The sequence below is a fragment of the Suncus etruscus genome, chromosome 12, assembly GCF_024139225.1.
Source record: "Suncus etruscus isolate mSunEtr1 chromosome 12, mSunEtr1.pri.cur, whole genome shotgun sequence".
Taxonomy (NCBI): domain Eukaryota; kingdom Metazoa; phylum Chordata; class Mammalia; order Eulipotyphla; family Soricidae; genus Suncus; species Suncus etruscus.
In genome coordinates this window covers 39,276,152-39,298,763 of record NC_064859.1, presented here as the reverse complement: position 1 = coordinate 39,298,763, position 22,612 = coordinate 39,276,152, and the positions used below count along the sequence as shown (strand labels likewise).

Genomic DNA, 22,612 nt, shown 5'->3' with positions numbered 1-22,612 from the left:
AAGACTGTAACCGATATGAATGTTCCAAGTAGAATAGTGGGTTCATAAAAAAATCAAGAAGGATAGGCTGTTTTGAAGACTAGTTTCTAATAAATCTTAGTTTAAAAGATTTGAAAAATAAGAAACAAATCTCCTTAATATTCAGACCTTTTCAAAAATTTCAGAAAAAAGGCTCTACATTTACGAAATTTTTTTCCACTGAACTTCTCTTAGAAAAATATTTTCTTAGTCTTATATAAATGTATACTATAAATAAGAAAAATGTTACTGAATAAATTGCAGCAGTTTATAAAACAATACTTACCAGGACAAACTGTGTTGCTTTTGTTAGCTCCAACAACATTATCTGAAAAATAAAACCCCGTTTACTTCAATTCTCTTACAAAATTTAGGCATCTTGAGTAAATATTAGAAAATACTCATAAATATTAGGCAGGTGTTTTCCTGGTATGATCCCAGGCATCACATATGGTCCCTGAGCCTGCCAGGAGCGATTTCTGAGCACAGAGCCAGGAATAAGCCCAGAGCACCAACCAGGTGTGGACCCTCCTCCCAAAAAAATAAAACAAATAAAATAACATAATGGCTAAATCATAACTTTTTTCTCTCTGAAGAAGCCCATGTCCTCTACTGAACACATATTTCTCTCTTATCACAAGTGTCTAAACTTCTTTCAATAAAAACTATTTTGCTTCACTTAAAAAAAAAAAAAAAAAGAGGGGCCCGGAGAGGCGTTTGCCTTGCAAGCAGCCGATCCAGGACCAAAGGTGGTTGGTTCGAATCCCGGTGTCCCATGTGGTCCCCCGTGCCTGCCAGGAGCTATTTCTGAGCAGACAGCCAGGACAGCCAGGAGTGACCCCTGAGCACCGCTGGGTGTGGCCCAAAAACCAAAAAAAAAAAGAGAACGGGTATACCTCAAATATGATAGATACCAAAAACAGCACTGGGTAGATAACTGCTTGATGTATACAATAAAAACCAACTTATAAACCAACTTATACAGGGTTTATAAGTAAAATTCTGAAAAATTCTTAAGAATGGTGATGAAGGGCCCGGAGAGATAGCACAGCAGCGTTTGCCTTGCAAGCAGCCGATCCAGGACCAAAGGTGGTTGGTTCGAATCCTGGTGTCCCACATGGTCCCCCGTGCCTGCCAGGAGCTATTTCTGAGCAGACAGCCAGGAGTAACCCCTGAGCACCGCCGGGTGTGGCCCAAAAACCAAAAAAAAAAAAAAAAAAAAGAATGGTGATGATGGGCCAGAGAGATAGCACGGAGGTAAGGCATTTGCCTTGCATGGAAGGACAGTGGTTTGAATCCTGGCATCCCATATGGTCCCCCGAGCCTGCCAGGGGCGATTTCTGAGCGTAGAGCCAGGAGTAGCCCCTGAGCGCTGATGGGTGTGACCCAAAAACAAAACAAACAAACAAACAAACAAACAAACAAAAAAAGAATGGTGATGGGGGTTGGAGGGATAGCACAGCAGGAAGGCATTTGCCTTGAATACGGCCAATCTGGGACAGACCCAGGTTTGATTCCAGGCATCCCAAATGGTCTTCTAAGTCAACCAGAAGCGATTTCTGAGCAAAGAGCCGAAGAACTGCTGAGCACCACTGAGTGTGGCCCAAAAGCCAAGATGGGGGGAGAGGGAGAGGGAGAGGGAGAGGGAGAGGGAGGGAGAGAGAGAATGAGAGAGAGGGGAAGGAAGGAAGGAAGGAAGGAAGGAAGGAAGGAAGGAAGGAAGGAAGGAAGGAAGGAAGGAAGGGAGGGAGGGAGGGAGGGAGGGAGGGAGGGAGGGAGGGAGGGAGGGAGGGAGGGAGGGAGGGAGGGAGGGAGGGAGGGAGGGAGGAGGGAGGGAGGGAGGGAGGGAGGAGGGAGAAAGAAAGAAAAGATGATAGGTGGGAATAGTAAGAAGGAGGGGGGGTGTCCTAGAAACCTAACTATATTTGCATTATTTCCTTATACAAAGTATCAGTATATGATCCACTATTTGGGGAGAAATTCTTAGTTATTTTAAAAATTAATCTTTTGCCTAACAATTATGAGACAATATTTCACCGAATTTCTTTTCACTAATGAACTTTCTTTTCACTACACTCTCCTTAGCATGCAATACTTCTTTGTAATGTTCTTTTTCTTTTTTGTTTTTGGGCAGTGCCTGGTTCTGTGCTCAAAAATCGTTCTTGGCAGGCTTGGGGGACCATATGGGATGCTGGGAATAGAACCAGGGCCCCTTCTGTGTTGGCTGTGTGCAAGGCATACGCCCTACAGCGGTGCTATCTCTCTGGACACTTTTTGTAATGTTTCTATATCACTCATTAATAAAGACACATAGACTCTATGGTAAATCATGATTTTACATTATAGCTTAAAACATTTACTACTGGGACAGGAGTAATAGTACAGCAGTCTTTCATGTGGCCAACCTGGTATCCTATTTGAAACCCTGAGATTGCCAGAAGTAATTCATGAGTGCAGAGCTAGAGGTAAGCCCTGAGCACCTCCAGTTTGAACCCCAAAACCAAACCAAACCAAACAAAACAAACAGAAAAAGTTCAGTAATAAGTTCTCCTACATACAAAGCAAGCAAATAATCTATCAGATATTTAATTTCATTAACAAATAACAGTTAAAGGGATCCTACCCTTTTCACTTTTATCTTCAGATGTATTGGTCAGAAGTGGTGCTGTGAGGACATGCATACAATGGTTGTAGAAGAAATTGAGAAATTCACTTTTTTCTGTTTTCTGAAACATACAAAATTAAAATACTTAACCTTCACAGTAAAATATCTTTAAGAGGGGGCCAGAGAGATAGCATGGAGGTAAGGCGTTTGCCTTTCATGCAGAAGGACGGTGGTTCAAATCCCGGATCCCATATAGTCCACAGTGCCTGCCAGGGGTGATTTCTCAGCATAATGCCAGGAGTAACCCCTGAGTGCTGCTGGGTGTGACCCCAAAACCAACATATATATATATATGTTTTAAATATATATATTTGGTTTTAAATATATATTTAAATTAAATATATTTAAATTAAATATACATATAGGTTTTAAATATATAATTTGGTTTTAAATATATATTTAAATTAAATATATTTAAATTAAAGAGGGCTGGAGAGATAGCACAGCAGTATGGCATTTGCCTTGCACCTGGCCAACCCTGGCCGAACCTGGGTTCAATTCTCCGCATCCCATATGGTGTCGTCCCCACCCCCACCCCCAGCCTGTCTGGAGTGATTTCTGAGTGCAGAAGACAAGAGAAACCTGAGTGCTGCTGGGTGTGGCCCAAAAATAAAAATAAGAATTAGCAATGATTCAATGTCACTATGTACCTAAAATATTACTGTGAAAGATTTGTAATCCACTTTTTTTTATAATTTTTTATAATAAAAATTATTAAAATAAAAGAATTAGCAATGTAGTCAAATAAATATTGGAAAAAATAAAACTAGTTATACTCACTTTTATTTTTTCTGCAGAACTGAAAATTAATTTATTTCATATTACTAAAAATAAAAACTGAATATTAAAATCAGTACTTCTGAGCAAAATTATCCAAAGTGTTATTTGAATATGCATGTAACACGAAATACAAATGATCAACCAAGCTATGTGACAGCAAAATAGCATCTAGGATCAGTGCAAAAAATCTAAAACAAGTAATAACAAATTATTATGTTTGATGGATAACAAAGAGAGCACCAAACAGCTGGTGAAGGGTTACAAGCAGTTAACTGGAAAGATTACTCTCAATTTGCCATAGGCACAATGAAGAAGCACTCAAAGTCAACAGCCTAAAAGTACCAATTACAAGCCACAGATTGACAGGATGGATTAGAAAATTAATTCCACACCCTTCTGCTGCCTACAAGAAACACTTTTGAACAATAAGGACAAAGACAGACTTAAAATCAAAAACTGGAAGATAGTATTATATTCAAGCAAACAGCCCCCAAAAGGCCAGGGTGGTATACTAGTATTGGACAACATCAATTTCAAGATTAAATTATGAGAATGAGGGGCTGGAGCAGTGGCGCAAGCAGTAAGGCATCTGCTTCGCACGCGCTAGCCTAAGACAGACAATGGTTCGATCCCCCGGTGTCCCATATGGTCCCCCAACCCAGGAGCAATTTCTGAGCATATAGCCAGGAGTAACCCAAGTATCACCAGGTGTGCACCAAAAACAAAACAAAACAAAAAATTAAAAAAAAAAAAAAAGGCTTTCGTGCTCATATATTTTTGGCTGAAGCGATAGCACAGTGGTAGGACGTTTTGCCTTGCATACCACCAACCCAGGACAAACCGGGTTTAATCCCAGCATCCCACAAAGTCTCCCGAGCCTGCCAGGAGCGACTTCTGAGAGCCAGGAGTAACTCCTGAGTACAGTGGGCCAAAAATCCTTCCCTCCCCGCAAAGGAGATATATATATATATATCAGGAAGAACTCACACTCCTAAACATATAAGCACTAAACAAGGGACCAAAAAATGCTTTAAACACTGCTAACAGTACAAATGGCCAAAAGACATATGAAAAATGCTCCACATCACTAATCATCAGGGAGATGCAAATCAAAACTACAATGAGGTACCATCTCACGCCACAGAGACTGGCACATATCACAAAGAACAAGAACAATCAATGCTGGCAGGGATGTGGAGAGAAAGGAATTCTGATTCACTACTGGAGGGAATACCATCTAGTCCAGCCTTTATGAAAAACAATATGAAGATTCTTCAAAAAACTGGAAATTGAGCTCCCATATGATACAGCTATACCACTCCTACAGGTATACCCTAGAAACACAAGATTACAATTCAAAAATCCCTTCCTCACACCTATATTCATTGCAGCTCTATTTATAATAGCCAGACTCTGGAAACAACCAAGATGCCCTTCAACAGATGAATGGCTAAAGAAACTGTGGTACATATATAAAAATGAGTTAATGTTATACAATCGTCAGGAGAGATGAAGTCATAAAATTTTCCTATACGTGGATGTACATGGAATCTATTATGTTGAGTGAAATAAGTCAGAGTGAGAGAGATAGACACAGAATAGTCTCATTCATCTATGGGTTTTAAGAAAAATTAAGACATTATTGTAAAAAGGCCCAGAGACAATAGAGTTAAGGGCTGGAAGGGCCAGAAGGACCAGCTCACAATTTGAAGTTCACCACAAAGAGTGGTGAATGCTGTTAGGGAAATAAATACACTAACAACTAGCATGACAATGTTAAAGAATGAGAGAAGTAGAATGCCTGTCACAAATATAGGCAGGGGTGGTGAAGGAGAGGGGGCATTGGTGGTGGGAATGCTGCACTGGTGAAGGGGATATTCTGTTTATGACTAAAATGCAACTATAAACATTGCTTGTAACCTGGTGCTTAAATAAAGGTTTATTTAAAAAGAAAACAGTAACTAACAGACTTAAAAGAAATTGATAACAATGCAGTATAAGTTGGAGATTTCAACACTGTTGTTGCTTCTCACCTAAACTAGAACTCAGTTTTCAACAAGGAAATACTGGATTAGAAAAAAGAAATGGAGGGGTCGGAGAGATAGCATGGAGGTAGAGCATTTGGCTTGTATGCAGGAGGACAGTGGTTCGAATCCCGGCATCCCATATGGTCCCCCGAGCCTGCCAGGAGTCATCAGTTGAGTCCTTTCCAGGCTCTTTCAGGAAATAAAAACACTCCTTAAGTTTCTATGAAGCGGGCCCAGAGAGATAACACAGTGGTGTTTGCCTTGCAAGCAGCCGATCCAGGACCAAAGGTGGTTTGGTTCGAATCCCGGTGTCCCATATGGTCCTCCGTGCCTGCCAGGAGCTATTTCTGAGCAGACAGCCAGGAATAACCCCTGAGCACCACTGGGTGTGACCCAAAAAAAAGAAAAAAAGTTTCTATGAAGCAAACAAAAAGCAGACAGACAGAAATAAAAAAGGTGGGGGCAAATTACAAGCAATATTCCCTGATGGACAGATACAAGGAGCCTCAACAAAACACTAGTAAATTGAATCCAACATTCATCATAAAATATCATACACTATGAGAAGTAGGATTTATCCCTGGAATATAAATTTAGCATAAGTAAATCAATCAATGTAATAAACCATATCAATATAAGAAAATGAGAATCATATATTATCATAGATGCAGAGAAAGCTTTTTTAACAAAATCCAACAATTCATGGTAAAAACTTCCCAAAATGGGGGATTTAAGAACTTTCCTGTAGTTGGAACTTATCTCTCTGAACAAGAACTGAGTACTAAAAGGGAAAAAGTGACATGCATGGCACCCCACCCTTTCATGAAGAGATGAGAGGGAGAGAGGAAGAGAGAGGGAAGGAGGGAGGGAAGGAGAGAAAGAGAGAGGGAGGGAGGGAGGGAGAGAAAGAGAGAGAGAGAGAACTGCAGAGGCAGTAGTCAGGGGAGGGTAGGTGGGAAGGAAGAGGGCATCAGGGAAGGTAAGAGGAAAACTGGGGACACTGGTAAGGAAAATGCACACTGGGGAAGGTTGTTGTATATAGTATGGCTGTAACTCAATCATGAGCAACTTTATCTGTGGGGGAAAAAAGAACTTTACTCAAAGCCATTTACCACAAATTTCAAAGTAAACACAGTAAGAAAAAGCCAAAAGCCTTCCCCTAAAAATCAAGCATAAAACAAGGAAGTCCATTTTTACCACCTCTGTTAAATACAGAATTAGTATTTGCCATAGCAATTAGGCAAGAAAAAAAATAGTAAGGGCATCCAGATAGAAAAGAAGTTCTCACTATATGCAGATGATACTATATTTAGAAAACTCTAAAAATTCTATAAAAATTTGAAACAACAGATTTATATAGTAAAATGGCAGGCTATAAAATTAACATGCAAAAAAGTCCATGGCTGTCTTATATGAAAATAATAAAACAGGAGAGATTAAAAACCATCCGGGATCCACAGTGATAATAAAGTGGGTAACTTGTACATGGCCAACCTGGGTTAGATTCTTAGTACCCCATATGGCCCCCAAGCCTTCCAGGAGTGAGTGCAGTCAGGAATAATCCTTGAGCACTGATGAGTGCAAATCCCTCCCCAAAATATATATACATATATTTATAATTATAAAACATCCCATTCACAACCATGCCTCACAAAATTAAATGCTTGGGAATTGGCTCGATCAAAAAGGTTAAAGACTTATACCAAAAAAAAAAAAAAAAAACCGGGGCCGGAGAGATAGCATGGAGGTAAGGCATTTGCCTTTCATGCAGGAGGTCATCGGTTCAAATCCCGGCATCCCATATGGTCCCCCGTGCCTGCCAGGAGCAATTTCTGAGCCTGGAGCCAGGAATCACCCCTGAGCACTGCTGGGTGTGACCCAAAAACCACAAAAAAAAAAAAAAAAAAAAAAAACCTATAAGACACTACTTCAAGAAATAAGATAATAAGGGTCCAAAGAGGTGGCACTAGAGGTAAGGCATCTGCCTTGCCTGCGCTAGCCTAGGACAGACAGACCGTGGTTTGATCCCCTGGCGTCCCATATACGGTCGCCCCCCAAGCCAGGAGCGATTTCTGAGCACATAGCCAGGAGTAACCCCTGAGCATCACCGGGTGTGGCCCAAAAAACCAAAATAAATAAATAAATAGAAGAAATAAGAAGATACATAAAGAAATGGAAACACATTCTGATTCCCTGCTCTTGGATTAACACCTTCAAAATGGCATTATTCCCCAGATTCGATGCAGTCCCTACACACACACACACACACACACACACACACACACACACACACACACACACACACACACACACACACACACACACACACATATATTTGATGCAGTCCCTATACAAAGACCCATGACAGTTTTTTTCAAAGAACAGACCTGAAACTCCTGAAATTCATATGCATTAACCCCCAACCCACCCAACCCCATGACCAAAATAATATTCAGGAAGAAAACAAGGGCATCACTTTCACCAACTACAAACTGTACTTATCCAATATTCAAGAACCCTAAGGAAAAAACATATAGTCCTATTTGAAAATGAGGAACAGAAACTTCTTCAAAGAAATACAAATTGACAAAAGGTATATGAAAAAATTCTTCATATCATTAATCAAGAAACTGCAAATCAAAAACAAGGAGCTATTACTTCCCACACAAGAGAGAATGACTTATCTAAACCAACAAACAGGGGATAGAGTGATAGCACAGAGGGGTTGTCTTGCATTCAGCTGACCTGGGTTCGATCCCTGGTATCCCATATTGTCCCCTGTGCCTGCCAGGTGTAATTTTTGAGTGCAGAGCCAGGACTTCTCCCTGAGCACTGGTGGCTGTGGCCCCAAAACAAAAGAAACAAACAAACAAACAAAGAACCACCAGTTTTGGCAAAGATGTGGGGAAGGACCCAAATTCGCTCCATGTGCAATTATTGACTGGCTCAGCCTTTTGGGATGATAATATTGACAGCCCTCAAAATACTAGAAATTGAGTTTCCATATGATCATGCAATTCCACTACTCGAAATTCATCTCAAGAAACACAAAAGTACAATGTAGAAAAGACATCTGCATTCCTTTGCTATTTGTAGCACTATTCACAACAGCCAAAAGCTGGAAACAACCCAAGTGTCCAAGAACAGATGAATATATAAAGAAACAATCGTACAGATATGCAATGGAATACTTGCCATAAGAAAAGATGAACCCTAGGAACACAAAAATACAATACAAAAATCCCTTCCTTACACCTATATTCACTGCAGCACTATTTAGCATGGCAAGACTGAAAACAACCAAGATGCCCTTCAAAAGATGAATGGCTAAAGAAACTGTGGTACATATACACAATGGAATATTATGCAGCCATCAGGAGAGATGAAATTATAAACTTTTCCTATATATGGATGTACATGGAATCTATTATGCTGAGTGAAATAAGTCAGAGAAAGACACAGAATAGTCTCACTCATCTATGGGTTTTCAGAAAAGTGAAAGACAATCTTGCAATAATTTTCAGAGACAAAAGAAAGGAAGGCTGAAAGTTTCAGCTCACTTCATGAAGCTCACCACAAAGAGTGATGAGTTTAGTTAGAGAAATAACTACAGTGAGAACTATCCTAACAATGAGAATGTATGAGGGAAATAGAAAGCCTGTCTAGATTACAGGTGGGGGTGGGGTGGGGAGGAGGGAGATTTGGAACATTGGTGATGGGAATGTTGCACTGGTGATGGAGGGCGTTCTTTCATGACTGAAACCCAAACACAATCATGTTTGTAATCAAGGTGTTTAAATAAAATATTAAAAAAAAAAAAGAGAAGATGAAGTTATGTAATTTGCTGCTAAGTGGACAGATCTGGAGTGTATCATGTTGAGTGAAATCAAAAGGAAATGAACAGACTCAGAATGATCTTACTCATATGTGTGATATAAAGAAACTTCATAGGGGAATGTAAGATTCTCAAAGACAACAGAGCAATAGTTAGTGTGTAGAAAATTTGCCTTGTATGTAGCCAACCTGGGTTCAATGTCTGGCACACTATCAGGTCCCTTGAGCTTGAGTGATCTCTAAGCAAAGAGTGAGAAATAAGCCTTTAGCATTACTGGGTGGGGCAGGTGGACAGGTGAGCAGGAAGAAAAAAGGAAGGAAGGGGGATGGATAAAAGGAAAAAAGGAAGGAGTGAGTGGAGGAGCATTGGTCTTCAGTAGGAAGCTTGCCACTGAGGAGAGGGTTCAGTAAGGGAAAGAAACTGGGAATACTGGTGATGGGTGGAATGCAGAGGACACTGGTAAAGGGATTGGTATTGGAAACTGTACACCTGAAAATCTGTATCTTTGTAACTTTGTAATTCAATTAAAAAATAGAAATAAATAAAAAATCATATATAGCAAAACATTTTTATCTCGGAATAATTGCTTACATTAGTTGTAGCAAGCATATTCTCTGGATCAATCAGAGTGCGAAGAAGTCCCATTAACTGAACAGCACCTCCTAGCTCAGGATCAGTATCACAGATCATTTGCTCAATTACTACATTAATGAGAAGGATATCCTGGAAGAAAAGATATTCTATTAGATATGATTTTTTCCTGATCCAAAATAATATCTAAGAATAATTTCTTTTGGGGCCGGGAAGGTGGCGCTAGAGATAAGGTGTCTGCCTTGTAAGCGCTACCAAGGAACGGACCGCGGTTCGATCCCCCGGCGTCCCATATGGTCCCCCCAAGCCAGGGGCGATTTCTGAGCACATAGCCAGGAGTAACCCCTGAGTGTCAAACGGGTGTGGCCCAAAAACCAAAAAAAAAAAAAAAAAAAAGAATAATTTCTTTTGAAGGTGTTTGTAAACACATATCAATAAAGAACAATAACTGCCTGAAATCAAATGTTTTTTATCCCTCAATATCTTAGAATCTGAATATCAACAAATAAGGCATAGAAATAAAATGGAATTTCTTTACAGAAATATTAAACAAACCCATAAAACTTTTTATCAATGAATCCAGGTCAAGCTCTTATTTCAATTTAGTTGTGGGAAAAGAGCAGACTCCATATTAATCTGCTGCTGTTAAGCAAATCGGCCTCATAAAATTGTTAAGATATTAGGAAAAGTGTCAGCCAGTGAGTTAGCATCAGAACAATACTATGCCATTTATTTGTACTTTAAGTCCAAATATGTCAACAGAATAAAATAAAAATATGTCAATAGAATAAAAACTGCTCAAAAAGGAAGTTGATCATTATATTAAAAAAAAACTGCTCAAAAAGAAAGTTGATCATTATATTAAAAAAATGAAGACATTCAAATGGTTTTTGAAACCATTTTCTGTGTATGGACTCCCCACTGCCCTGCCTTTTAAAAAAAATTTATATATATATATATATATATTTTGGTATTTGGATCACATCCGGCAGTGCTCAGGGGTCATTCCTGGCTCCATGCTCAGAAATCGCTCCTGGCACACTCAGGGGACCACATGGATGCCGGGATTCGAACCACCGTCCTTCTGCATGAAAGGCAAACACCTTACCTCCATGCTATCTCTTCAGCCCCTTTTAAAATAAATTGTAATTTCAATCTGCTCTAAAACAGTAAACTTAAATTTGAATTATAGCAGTTCAGAACATCAGATGATCTATCCCTTAATAAAGCTAACATGCTTTATTGTTTTGTTTTTGGGCCACAGTCAGCAATTCTCAGGATTACTCTTGAATCTGCACTCAGTATCTACTTCTAGTAGACTTAAGGGAACATAGAGATGCCAAGGATCAAACCCAGATCAGTCACATACAAGGTAAAGCCCCATACACTGTACTTTCATTTTGGCTTCTCACTATATACTCTTCAAACTCTTTATTTTCTTACTTGCTCTCTCAAACACATTTTTCTTTTTTTCTTTATTTTTTTTGCAGATTTTCATCCAATTTTATTCAGGGGAGGGCATATGCATTTTGTAGGGCTGTATCTATCCAATTCTGCCTGTAACAAACACCCAAACATTCTAAAGTATCAATTATAAGACAGACAAGTGTAAAGTAAAACTCTGGAGAACATCAAAGGAAAATGGCCATGCATCTGCTCTTTAATGTTTTCCTACGATATATTAAAATAAAAACAAAAGTTTCAGTCTCTTCACAAGTAGTTATTTATATTCTCTGGATTTTTTCAGCCACAACAACTGGATTCTCTTTTCTGATTTTTGCTGCAGCTTCTGCTTTGTAATCATATGGACAGTTGTGCTTGTCAGAATAACGGTGAAGTCCACAAAACAAATTTCCACATCGGCAGTCAAACCCTGTAAGGCCAACTTTCTTTCTACACATGAAACATCTGTTCTTCTTTGGTTTGGGCAACTCCGGAGCTTTTTCTTCACTTTGAGAAGTACTGGGCTGAGAAACTGATGGACTGGGCTGAGTCACAACTGGCTCTGACACCTCTGTTTTTGGGGCAGTTATTTTGTCCTCTCTTGAAATGCTCATTTCTGTCATTTGCTGAGTTACAGGCATGGCAGCCACAGGCACATTTCTTGATTTTTCAGATGTGCTGCCAGCAGCACCTTCACAGTTGTTTAAACTAGCATCTGCTCTCTGTACAGATGCAGAATCTGAGGTAGGACTGTTGGAACCACTTGCTGTCCCCATTGGACTCATTCTGCCACTATTCTGCTGCCTCTGAAGATGTTCTTTGTAGCACACAGAACACATCCCATTTGTCCTAGGATTCCCATAAAAGCCACATCCTGTACTACACAGCATGGGCCCGGGGGTCTGGTTAGTCTCCTGAGCCATATTTTTCTGCCAGCGGGGGCAGGAGCGCAGGAAGCCGCCTCGTTCACTCGCTCACGCGCGACCAGGCCGAAGCCTGCGGGCACCGTCGAGGCGCCGCCGCCGCCGCGGGCTCCCTTCTTTGTTCGTGAAGCGGCGGCCCGGGAAGCGGGAGGCGAAGGCGGAGGCGAGCGCGCGGGCGGGCGGGGGCCGGAGAAGGCGGAGGGAAGCCCCAGGCCGCGGCGCCGGTGGCTCCAACGCAGCTCGCGCCGCTCGCTCGCTCCCCATCGTCGCCCCACACGCCTCCAGCAACAGCGAGCGGTCCCCGGCCCCGATGCGAAAGGGGAGCAAGCCGCCGCCGCCGCCCAGGCTGCCCCCGCTGCGAGGCTCGCTCGGACACATTTTTTCTTTTTTAAGTACTAATGCTAAACTCAGCTTATGTACAGAAGAGATGAAAGTGGAAGTTGATGGGCCAGAGTGATAGTACAGTGGGTAGGGTGTTTGCCTTGTACAGAGCTGACTTGGGTTTGATCCCTAGCATCCTTTAAGGTCCCCTGAGCCCACCAGAAGTGATTCCAGAGCTGAGTGCAGAGCCAGGAGTAACCCCTAAGCACTGCTGGGTGTGGCCCAACCCCCCACTGAAAATAAAAGAAAGGGCAAATTGAGATTGGGGATGTAACTTAAAAGGTCCAGTGCATACCTGCACATATGAAGACTTAGGTTAGACCCACAACACCAAAAAAAAAAAAAAAAAAAAGCGGTGGGGGGGTTGACTGACAGAGATTACAATGATTTGGTAACTCTGAGAGCAAAAAGGACTAATTTATATTACTTTCTTAGCCAAAAACAAGGGCAGCAACAGAGAACTTTTATAAGAGGTTAAGAAAATTATTGAGGGACCAGAGAGATAGCATGGAGGTAAGGTATTTGCCTTGCATGCAGAAGGACGATGGTTCAAATCCCAGCATCCCATATGGTCCCCCGAGCCTGCCAAGAGCGATTTCTGAGCATAGATCCAATAGTAACCCCTGAGCACCGCTGGGTGTGACCCAAAAACCAAAATAAAGAAAGAAAGAAAATTGGGCCAGGAAATAGTACAGCAGATAAAGTGTCTGCTTTGCATATAGCTCGCTTGAGTTGAATCTCCAGCTCTCCATATGGGCCTCCAAACCCTGTCAGGAGTAATCTCTGAGTAGATAAAGTAATCTTTAAACACTGCTGCTGTTACTCAAAACCCAACCTTCTACAAAAAGAAATCAACTATTGTGTTAGCAGATAATTAGCTCCAAAGGCAGCTACACAAACTACATTTTTGGAGGTCCACAACAGCAGTCCAAAGAATAGGCCCTGAATACCACTGGAGATAGCCCAAAAGTGAATAATAAACCAAAATCCTTGTCTTTGAGATAGTCATTGGGGCCAGAGCTATAGCACAGTGAGTAGGGCATTAGCCTTACACACTGTTGACCTGGGTTTAATTCCCAGTATCCCAAATGGCCCCCTAAGCCTCCAAGAAATGATTTCTGAATGCAGAGCTAGGTATGGACCCAAAACAAAAACAAACAAAAGAAATAGTTATTTTCTGTTAACATTGTCTGCTAAAACCTAACAGATAAAGCAGTCAGGAGTAAGCTCTGAGGGTTGCTGAGTGTAACCCAAAGAAAATAAAACAAAACAAACAAACAAACAAACAAAAAACACCAAAAACTAGGGACCGGAGAGATAGCACAGCGATAGGGCATTTGTTTCATTCTGATGTTGCATAACAACCAACAAAATAAAAGCAAAAATATGAGGGGTTAGAGGAAGTGAAAGAAAAAAAGGGAAAATACAGGAAAAGAAAAGATTAAGATACTGGTTAGGTTTTCCTCCCATAGTATGCCAACACTACTACATAGTAGTTAACATATAATTAGAATATTATCACTTACATCATCACTCTGCTGGGCTTCTTGCATTACAAACTCTCTGACCATGGATGGACTAAATTCTACTAGATAAGAAAATATATCTGTAGCAGCTGATCTGACTTGCAAATCATCCATGCCCTGATAAAAAGGAAAATTAGTTTACTTAGAGATTTAACAAGTTATCCTTACAATCCCTATTTTTCCAAGTCTAAACAACTCTAACTTTTTTTTTTTTTGGTTTTTGGGCCACACCCGGCAGTGCTCAGGGGTCACTCCTGGCTTTCTGCTCAAAAATACCTCCTGGCAGGCATGGAGGACCATATGGAACACCGGGATTTGAACCAACCACCTTTGGTCCTGGATCGGCTGCTTGCAAGGCAAACGCCGCCGCTGTGCTATCTATCTCTCCGGGCCCAACAACTCTAACTTCTGAATTTAGTAGACACTGTACTAGAAGCAAAATCAAATACCTCTCTATCCCTTACTTTCTTTACCTACACAAATATTAAAATAACCAATTTCAGGGTCTGGAGCAATAATACCATGGGTAGGCATTGCACAAGGCCAACTTGGTTTCAATCCCTAACAGCGCACATGGTTACCCAGATTCAATCCCAACACCCCACATAGTCCCCCGAGCAATGTGAGGAGTAATTCCTGAGAGCAGAGCCAGGAGTCACCCCTGATAATCACTGGATGTGGCTCCTTCAAAAAGCAATTTCTATCAGTTTTCATAGCCATAATAAATATTCAGAATTTAAATATAAGAACTGTGGGGTTGGAGAGAGAGTATGGAGGTTAAGGTAAACTGCCTCGTACCCTGTCAAACTGTTCAATCTTCAAAACTATATAAAGTCTCCTAAGGGGTGACTCCTGACAGAGCAAGAAATAGCTTCTAAGCACTACTAGGTATGGTCCTAAAAGCCCTCAAAAACATTTGCCTTGCATGCGACCGGAGATAGACCCAGGTTTGATTTCTCGCATCCCATATGGTCCCCTAAGCCTGCATGGGGCAATTTCTGAGTGCAGATGCAGCAGTAACCTCTGAACGCTCTGGGTGTGGCCCAAAAAAACAAACAAAAACAAACAAACAAAAAAAACAACCACAAAACCCAGAGAGATAGTACAAAGTTGAGATGCTTGCTTTACATGCAGCCAACTTGGTACTAACCAGCAGAAAGCTCTGAGCATTATGCCCTAGTACTTTTTTTGATTTGGGAAAGTATTTTTCTCATGAAAGTTATGTGTTACCATAAAATGTATTATTCTTTTGGAAAGAATACTTAAAAACATCTTTTCTTTTTGGTTTTAATAAACCCCCCCAAAAAACCCACATCCATTGATGCTCAGGACATTGTGTTAAGATATCATTCCTGGCAGGCTCAGGGAACCATATAGGATGTTGGGGATCAAACCTAGTTGGCCACATGCAAGGCAAATGACCTACCCACTGTACTATTGCTCTGGCCTATTCATTTTGGTATTTATAAAAAAATACCCATGGATAAATCTCATCTAAAATATGAGTTTTTAGATGAGTCTATGCTCTCACACACCCAAGACCAAAACACAAAATGTCACTGTATTCATTTATTTCTATAAAAACATACATTTTTTCTTTTTTTTTTTTTTTTGGTTTTTGGGTCACACCCAGCGACGCTCAGGGGTTGGTTTCTCACTCAGAAGTCACACTCTAGGCAGGCTCCAGGGACTATATGGGATGCCAGGGATTAGAACCAGGTCCATCCTGTGTTAGCCACATGCAAGGTTACTGCTGTGCTATTGCTCCGGTTATAAAACATACTTATTACTGTTGTAGAAAAAGTTTTGTTTTTGGTTTTTGGGCTGTACCCAGCAGCGCTCAGGGGTTACTCCTGGCTCTGTACTCAGAAATCGCTCCTGGCAGGGCCAGAGAGATCGCATAGCAGTAGGACATTTGCCTTGCACACAGCCAACCCAGGACAGACGGTGGTTTGAATCCCAACATTCCATATGATTCCCCAAGCATGCCAGGAGTGACTTCTGAGCGTAGAGCCAGGAGTAACTCCCGAGCGACTGCCAGGTATGACCTAAAATCCAAAAACCAAAAGAAAAAGAGAAATCACTCCTTTCAGGCTCGGAGGACCATATGGGATGCTGGGGAAGGGAATAGAACCCAGGCCTGTCCTGGGTTGGCAGTGTGCAAGGTAAACCAAGAGTGAGTGAGTGAGTGAGTGAGTGAGTGAGTGAGTGAGTGAGTGAGTGAGTGAGTGAGTGGAGGAACTCGGGAACCATATGGGGTCCTGGGAATCAAACCTGGGTTGGCCTTTACCAACTGTACCATCTCTCTGGCCCCATAAGAAATTAAAATCATTCGGGGCGGCATCATAAAAATAGCTGAGCATGTGCTTTGATGTGGGAGGCCCAGGTTCCATCCACTGCATGGCTCCTTAAGCAGTACCAGCAGTCAACACACACAGGGCCCCTGAGCTACTGTCAAGTGATGTCTCCCAAACACAAATCAAACCAATAAACAAAATGAAAATTTCTCTATGTGGCCTGGGTATGTGCCTCAAATGGTAGAATACATGTTTAACATATGCAATTTTGCATGCCGTCACTGGCCCCTAGCCCTGCATTGTTGGGCACTACTCTGGATAGCCAGCACAAACTGGAGTGGAAATAACAAAGAGTAGAATTTAATTTGTTTGACTTTATACCTGCAAATAATTACATTACTATTAACAAAAATCTAAAAACTGAACATATAATTGTAATAATGCACTATCAAATATATCAAAACCTAAACTATAAAATTCACTCTAGTACTTTCCCATTCATAACTATTATAAATTCACTATTTCAAAAATATAAAAAGTTAGCATATAATTACCATCACAATTTCAAGAGCAGGAAGAATCCCCAACTTTGCCAAAGTTTTGAAAAATGCATCCCTGTTTTGAGGTTGTAGTGTCTGAGAGAATGCACAAAATTCCTTGAAAAAATTAACCTGAAGTATTAGAAAATATAATGAGAATTTGATACACAGAAAACAGAAAACTTAAGTATTTTATTATCTGCCTGTGTGGAATTCACTTTTCCAAGGATCACAAGCTTTCAAGGATACTTTGATTCTCAACATTTATAATACAAAACTTATTAAAGTGTGTTTTTAATTATTGCTTCTCAGCCTTTTGCTTAAGATCTAGTGCAAAGAGTATTATTCATTAAAATCAAACCCTGCTTTATTTCTCTAACACTGAACAATTAGCATAATATATAATTACATGTGTAGTCTGTGGGTCTCTTACTCTATGCCACTTTCTTTCCCTCACCTCAACTTAATGGCCAATGTACAAAAATTCTATGTAAGACATTACTTTGAACTAAAGTTCAGTATCATAAAAACAATGCTATTACAAAGGGTAGGAGGTGGCCTACAAAGATAGAACAACATGTAAGGCATTTGCCTTGCAAGTGGCAAGAGTTCAATCCAGAGTCACTCACATCAGAAGTGATACCTGAGCCTAGAGCTAAGAGCAAGTCCTGTGTAATGCCAAGTATGGCCCAAAAATAAACATTAAAAAAAAAAAAAAAAAAAAAGGGGCCGGAGAGATAGCATGGAGGTAAGGCGTTTGCCTTTCATGCAGGAGGTCATCGGTTCGAATCCGGCGTCCCATATGGTCCCCCGTGCCTGCCAGGAGCAATTTCTGAGCCTGGAGCCAGGAATAACCCCTGAGCACTGCTGGGTGTGACCAAAAACCACAAAAAAAAAAAAAAAAAAAAAAAAGAACATCTCTATAATGCATTTGCACTCACAAAAATTTGAGTTTATAGTTCTAATACAAAGCAAATATCTCTATTTGGGATTTGTAAGGAAGTCATTTTAAGATACTGCTGTAAAGTAATAAAAGTGAAAATTATAGATATAAGAATTTTATAATTCTAATGTAAATATATACCTATCTTATATAATATAAACAGTATCATATGTTAAATTAAGCACAAAAAAGTGGTAATTAAGTATCATAAAGGGGCTGTATTTTAAGAAACTCACCAATTCACGCCGTTTATCATCATCTGTAGCTTCATCTGTTAATTGTGCAAAAACTTCAGACAAAAACTTCTCATCTTCCTACATAAGAAATAATTACTATGAAATAATGAAAGTATACTTAACATTTGCTTTTATGATTTCACAAATTATAATAAAAGTAGCTGATAACCCAAGAGCACCATGAAACATAAATTCCTAGGACAGGGAAAAGAAATAATAGATCGAAGTGCATGCCTTACATGCAGCTGATGCTGGTTCAATTCCAAGCATCACATGGAACCTAAGGGTTCTAGGGTACAGCACTGGAGGTCCTCATGCACCTATGAATATGGTTCTTGATGTTCCTGAGCAACAGGGTGGCCCAGGAAACTCCACAACACAGCGTCAGAGTAGCACCACATGCTCAGGCTTTTTCCCAGAGCTAATGATCCAGTTGGCTGAGAATAGTTAGGTGGGGCCCCCAAGATACTGCTTGGGAGAATACTCACCCTGCCCTCAAATTCCAGGACATATTCATGCTGCAATTTTCAAAACTTAACTATACCAATCTGAGTTACACAAAAGTTTGAAGATCCCATTATAATTCACAGAAAAATTTAAGAACGTGGCACATGATACAACAAGCAATAAAGGAGATTGAAATGTTACAGCAATAAGATTATAAAGCCTTGGGGCAGGAGGAATAACGCAACATGTAGGGCATTTGTCTTGCACAGGACCAACCCAATTCAAGTTCAATCCCCAACCTGGGTTGACCCCCATCTTCCCACATGGTCCTCTGAACCCACCAGAAGTGATTTGAGTGCAGAGCCAAGAGTTATCCTTGAGCACAGCCAGATGTGGCCCCAAAACAAACAAAAAAAAGAAGCTCCCAAATTATCCAGTGATTCCACTTCCTGGCATCTACCTTAGAACACAAAATTAATTCTAAAAGAAATATGCATTTATGTGCATTGCTGATTAATATCTAGGATAGGGAAGCAACTCAAATGTCAAACAAATGGAGAAAGATATATATACAGTGGAATACGATTCAGAAAAGATGATATAAATTTGATGACTTGTAGGGTAGCATGCTAAGTGAAGTGAGATGGATAAGGACAAATAGCAGATGGCCTCACCCATCTCTGGTTTATAGAGAAACAAATTAAGGGAATAGATAGTACTATATGATGGCAAATCCTTGGCCTGAGATTACAAAACTTACATTATCAAACAGTTTTGTAGGGAAAGAAAAAATAGACTGGAAAGCAACCTAAGGACAGTGGTGGGATCTTGAGCACTTCGAAAATTGTGAGGTGGGCCCGGAGAGATAGCACAGCGGCGTTTGCCTTGCAAGCAGCCGATCCAGGACCAACGGTGGTTGGTTAGAATCCCGGTGTCCCATATGGTCCCCGGTGCCTGCCAGGAGCTATTTCTGAGCAGACAGCCAGGAGTAATCCCTGAGCACCATTGAGTGTGGCCCAAAAACCAAAATAAATAAATAAATAAATAAATAAATAAATAAATAAATAAATAAATAAATAAATAAAATTGTGAGGTGCAGGGCCGGAGAGATAGCATGGAGGTAAGGACGGTGGTTCGAATCCCAGCATCCCAGATGGTCCCCCGAGCTTGCCAGGGCGATTTCTGAGCATAGAGCCAGGAGTAGCCCCTGAGTGCTGCCAGGTGTGACCCAAAAAACAAAAACAAACAAACAAACAACAAAAAAAAGAAATTGTGAGGTGTAGTAAATTTATATTTACATCAAAATCATACACAGAAGCTCCAGGTTTTAGCACACACCTAATTTTTGGAGAGCTTTACCACTCAGTAAAGAAAGCCTTATGGGGCCGGAGAGATAGCACAGAAGTAAGGCAAATGCCTCGTATGCAGAAGGACAGTGGTTCGAATCCCAGCATCCCAGATGGTCCCCTGAGCCTGCCAGGGGCGATTTCTGAGCATAGAGTCAGGAGTAGCCACCCCAGAGCACTGCCGGGTGTGACACCCCCCCCCAAAAAAAAAAGCCTTATAGAGTGGTAAAGCTCAACAGAAGAAAAAAAAATCATGCACATCATCTAAGTGACCTAAATCATTAAGATGACACTCAAGATTGAATCCTCAAACTTTTGCCATTGCCCACAGGGTGATGGGAACCTTGTTGTAGATCAACAACTTTGTTGTAAATCATGGCATCTAAATAAAAAATTTTCCCAAAACTACAGCTCTATTTGGGATATGAAAAACAGTGATGATTTAATATCTTACAAATACATTTAATGATATAAACTGTACATTTAAAGAGGGGCCAGAGAGATAGTATAGCAGGTAGGGCATTTGCCTTGCACTTAGCAGACTCAGATTCAATTCCCGGCATCCCACATAGTCCCCAAGCATTCCAGAAGAGATTTCTAAATTCAGAGTCAGGAACAACTCTTGAGCATCACTAGGTATGGCCACAAAACCAAAATCAAACAAAAACAAAGTTTGGAGCCGAAGAGATAGCACAGTGGTAGGGCATTTGTTGCCTTCATGTAGCTGACCCAGGATGATGATGGTTCGATTCTTGCCATCCCATATAGTCCCAGAACCTGTTAGGGGTGATTTCTGAATGAAGAGCCAGGAGTAACCCCTGAGCTCCATGGGGTGTGACCCAAAAACAACAACAACATCAACAATAAAAACAAAAACAAAGATTAATGTTCTTCAGAAAAAAAAATTCCTGTTTGGTATGCTTGAAGTATTTCATACGTAAACAAACAAAAACCTTTTAAAAACAATGAAAATCAACCTGAACATTTAAGAATTTTGAAAATAGAATTGTGAAGAATACATCAGTTTACTTACCTGCAACATGCTAACGATTTCAACTTTGTTGAAGAAAATAAAAGATGTAAGAGTTGAAAGAAAATTCTCCTCAAAAACGGATGGTGTGGGTAAAATGATGTCCTGAATATATTGTACCCTGTAAGTCTGATGTATTTTTTGCCTTAATTCAGAGTCTGTTATTGGAATAACTTCCTTAAACTTTGCAGTTTTGGTCAAGAATTCTCTATGTTTTTTTGGCTGTGCCAAAGCAGGGTCATATTCAAGGCATCCAACGACATCCATGATACACTCATCAGAAAACATTACCTCAAATAGAGTTGCCTTATTTAGGAATAAGATTCCTCTAACAATTTCATACAAATGGTGTAAACCTTCAGTGTTTTCTAGGTTCTCACAAGCTTGGAAAAGCTGCAATAGTTTTTTAATATAGCCTTCATTTTCCAAGGCCAGTGCCAGCTTTTCCCTACGGATAGGCGAGGAGAGAACTGAGGTAACTAAATCAGCAATCTCTTCAAGTTTATTGAGTTCACATGTGGGCAGGTCAATCAAATGACTGGTTTCAGGCATTTCTTCAAATCTTTCTTCTTCTGATTCATCAATGAGGTCCTGTGTAACTTCCACTGATGGATCCTTACCTTGAACCTGAAAGTATCCAAGTATAAATGGTTACCTTAAAATACAAAAATTCTGGAAATCAAATTACTGATGACTGAATTTAAGTAAAAGTAACTTGCAAAGAATATTCAGGCTGAGGACATGACTCAAAGAGATGGAAGCACATTATTTGCATGCAGCTCTGGATATAATCTTTAGTACTTACATGTTCCCTTAAATAACTCTCAAGTACCAAGCTTGTAGTAGCCTAGCCTCCCAGCCCCCAAACCAAAAAAATAAGTTATCAATGCTAAAAACAGAATCAGTATTAATTTAAACTTAAGTCAGGGAGCAAAAATAATATACACAGTTTGGAGACAATTACTCATTCGAGACTAAGTTGCAGATGAGATCGTCTTACCTGTAAAGCTGTCAATGTGAAATTAACTTTTATATTTGTTAAACTGAATACTTTAGCTAAAGTTATTCAGAGAAAGTGAGACATGAAAATACAAGGAGCAAGGTCATAAGGGAAGTTTAGGTGAGGGTAGGACAGAAGGAGGGGTGGGAAGGGGAGGGAGGGAGTGGGGGCGGAGAGAGGGAGAGGAAAGAGAGAAAGACATAGTTTACCACAGAGGAAGATGGAGTATGTGTGTGAGGGGGAAAGTAACTGAGGAAATTAGTGTCAGAAAATGAAAACTAGTGAAGGGATGAGTGCTGGAACATTGTAAGACCAATACTCATTTATTAGGTAACAAACAACTCTACTTCTATATTTCACAATGATTTAATTTAAACAATTAATACATTTTAAAATGTCATGCATATTCAAAAGCAAATGAATTTTATCTAGCTCTTAGAATAAAAGTGAGACTATCAGAAAATAATCATAAAAGAAGTAAAGAAGTGACATTTAAAATCTCAGCTGGAGAGACAGTACAGGATTAAAGTGCTTTCCTTACAGCAGCTGACCCCAATTAGATTCATTGGTATCATAATATGGTCC

The 22,612-nt window shown here is 40.3% G+C and overlaps 2 protein-coding genes across 3 annotated transcripts in view; both read right to left on the bottom strand.

Moving 5' to 3' along the window:
• PPP4R3B (protein phosphatase 4 regulatory subunit 3B) overlaps positions 1 to 22,612 on the bottom strand; it is a 60,387-nt gene that overhangs the window by 23,412 nt on the left and 14,363 nt on the right. For both annotated transcript variants that reach the window (XM_049784775.1, XM_049784776.1), the window contains exons 4-10: positions 21,031 to 21,654; positions 18,205 to 18,282; positions 17,041 to 17,157; positions 14,190 to 14,306; positions 9,917 to 10,048; positions 2,642 to 2,744; positions 305 to 346 (exon numbers count right to left, since the gene is read on the bottom strand). In XM_049784775.1, coding sequence (XP_049640732.1) covers positions 305 to 346; positions 2,642 to 2,744; positions 9,917 to 10,048; positions 14,190 to 14,306; positions 17,041 to 17,157; positions 18,205 to 18,282; positions 21,031 to 21,654 — 1,213 coding nt within the window. The remainder of the gene's footprint in view (positions 1 to 304; positions 347 to 2,641; positions 2,745 to 9,916; positions 10,049 to 14,189; positions 14,307 to 17,040; positions 17,158 to 18,204; positions 18,283 to 21,030; positions 21,655 to 22,612) is intronic.
• Positions 11,554 to 12,526, bottom strand: LOC126024385 (AN1-type zinc finger protein 5-like). Its single transcript, XM_049784794.1, has one exon. The coding sequence runs from the start codon at positions 12,280 to 12,282 to the stop codon at positions 11,641 to 11,643; it is 642 nt and encodes a 213-aa protein (XP_049640751.1). The 5' UTR covers positions 12,283 to 12,526; the 3' UTR covers positions 11,554 to 11,640.

Bases quoted from the DNA above. Each gene is read 5' to 3' on its own strand.
- LOC126024385 (XM_049784794.1), bottom strand. From the start codon at position 12,282: ATGGCTCAGGAGACTAACCAGACCCCCGGGCCCATGCTGTGTAGTACA.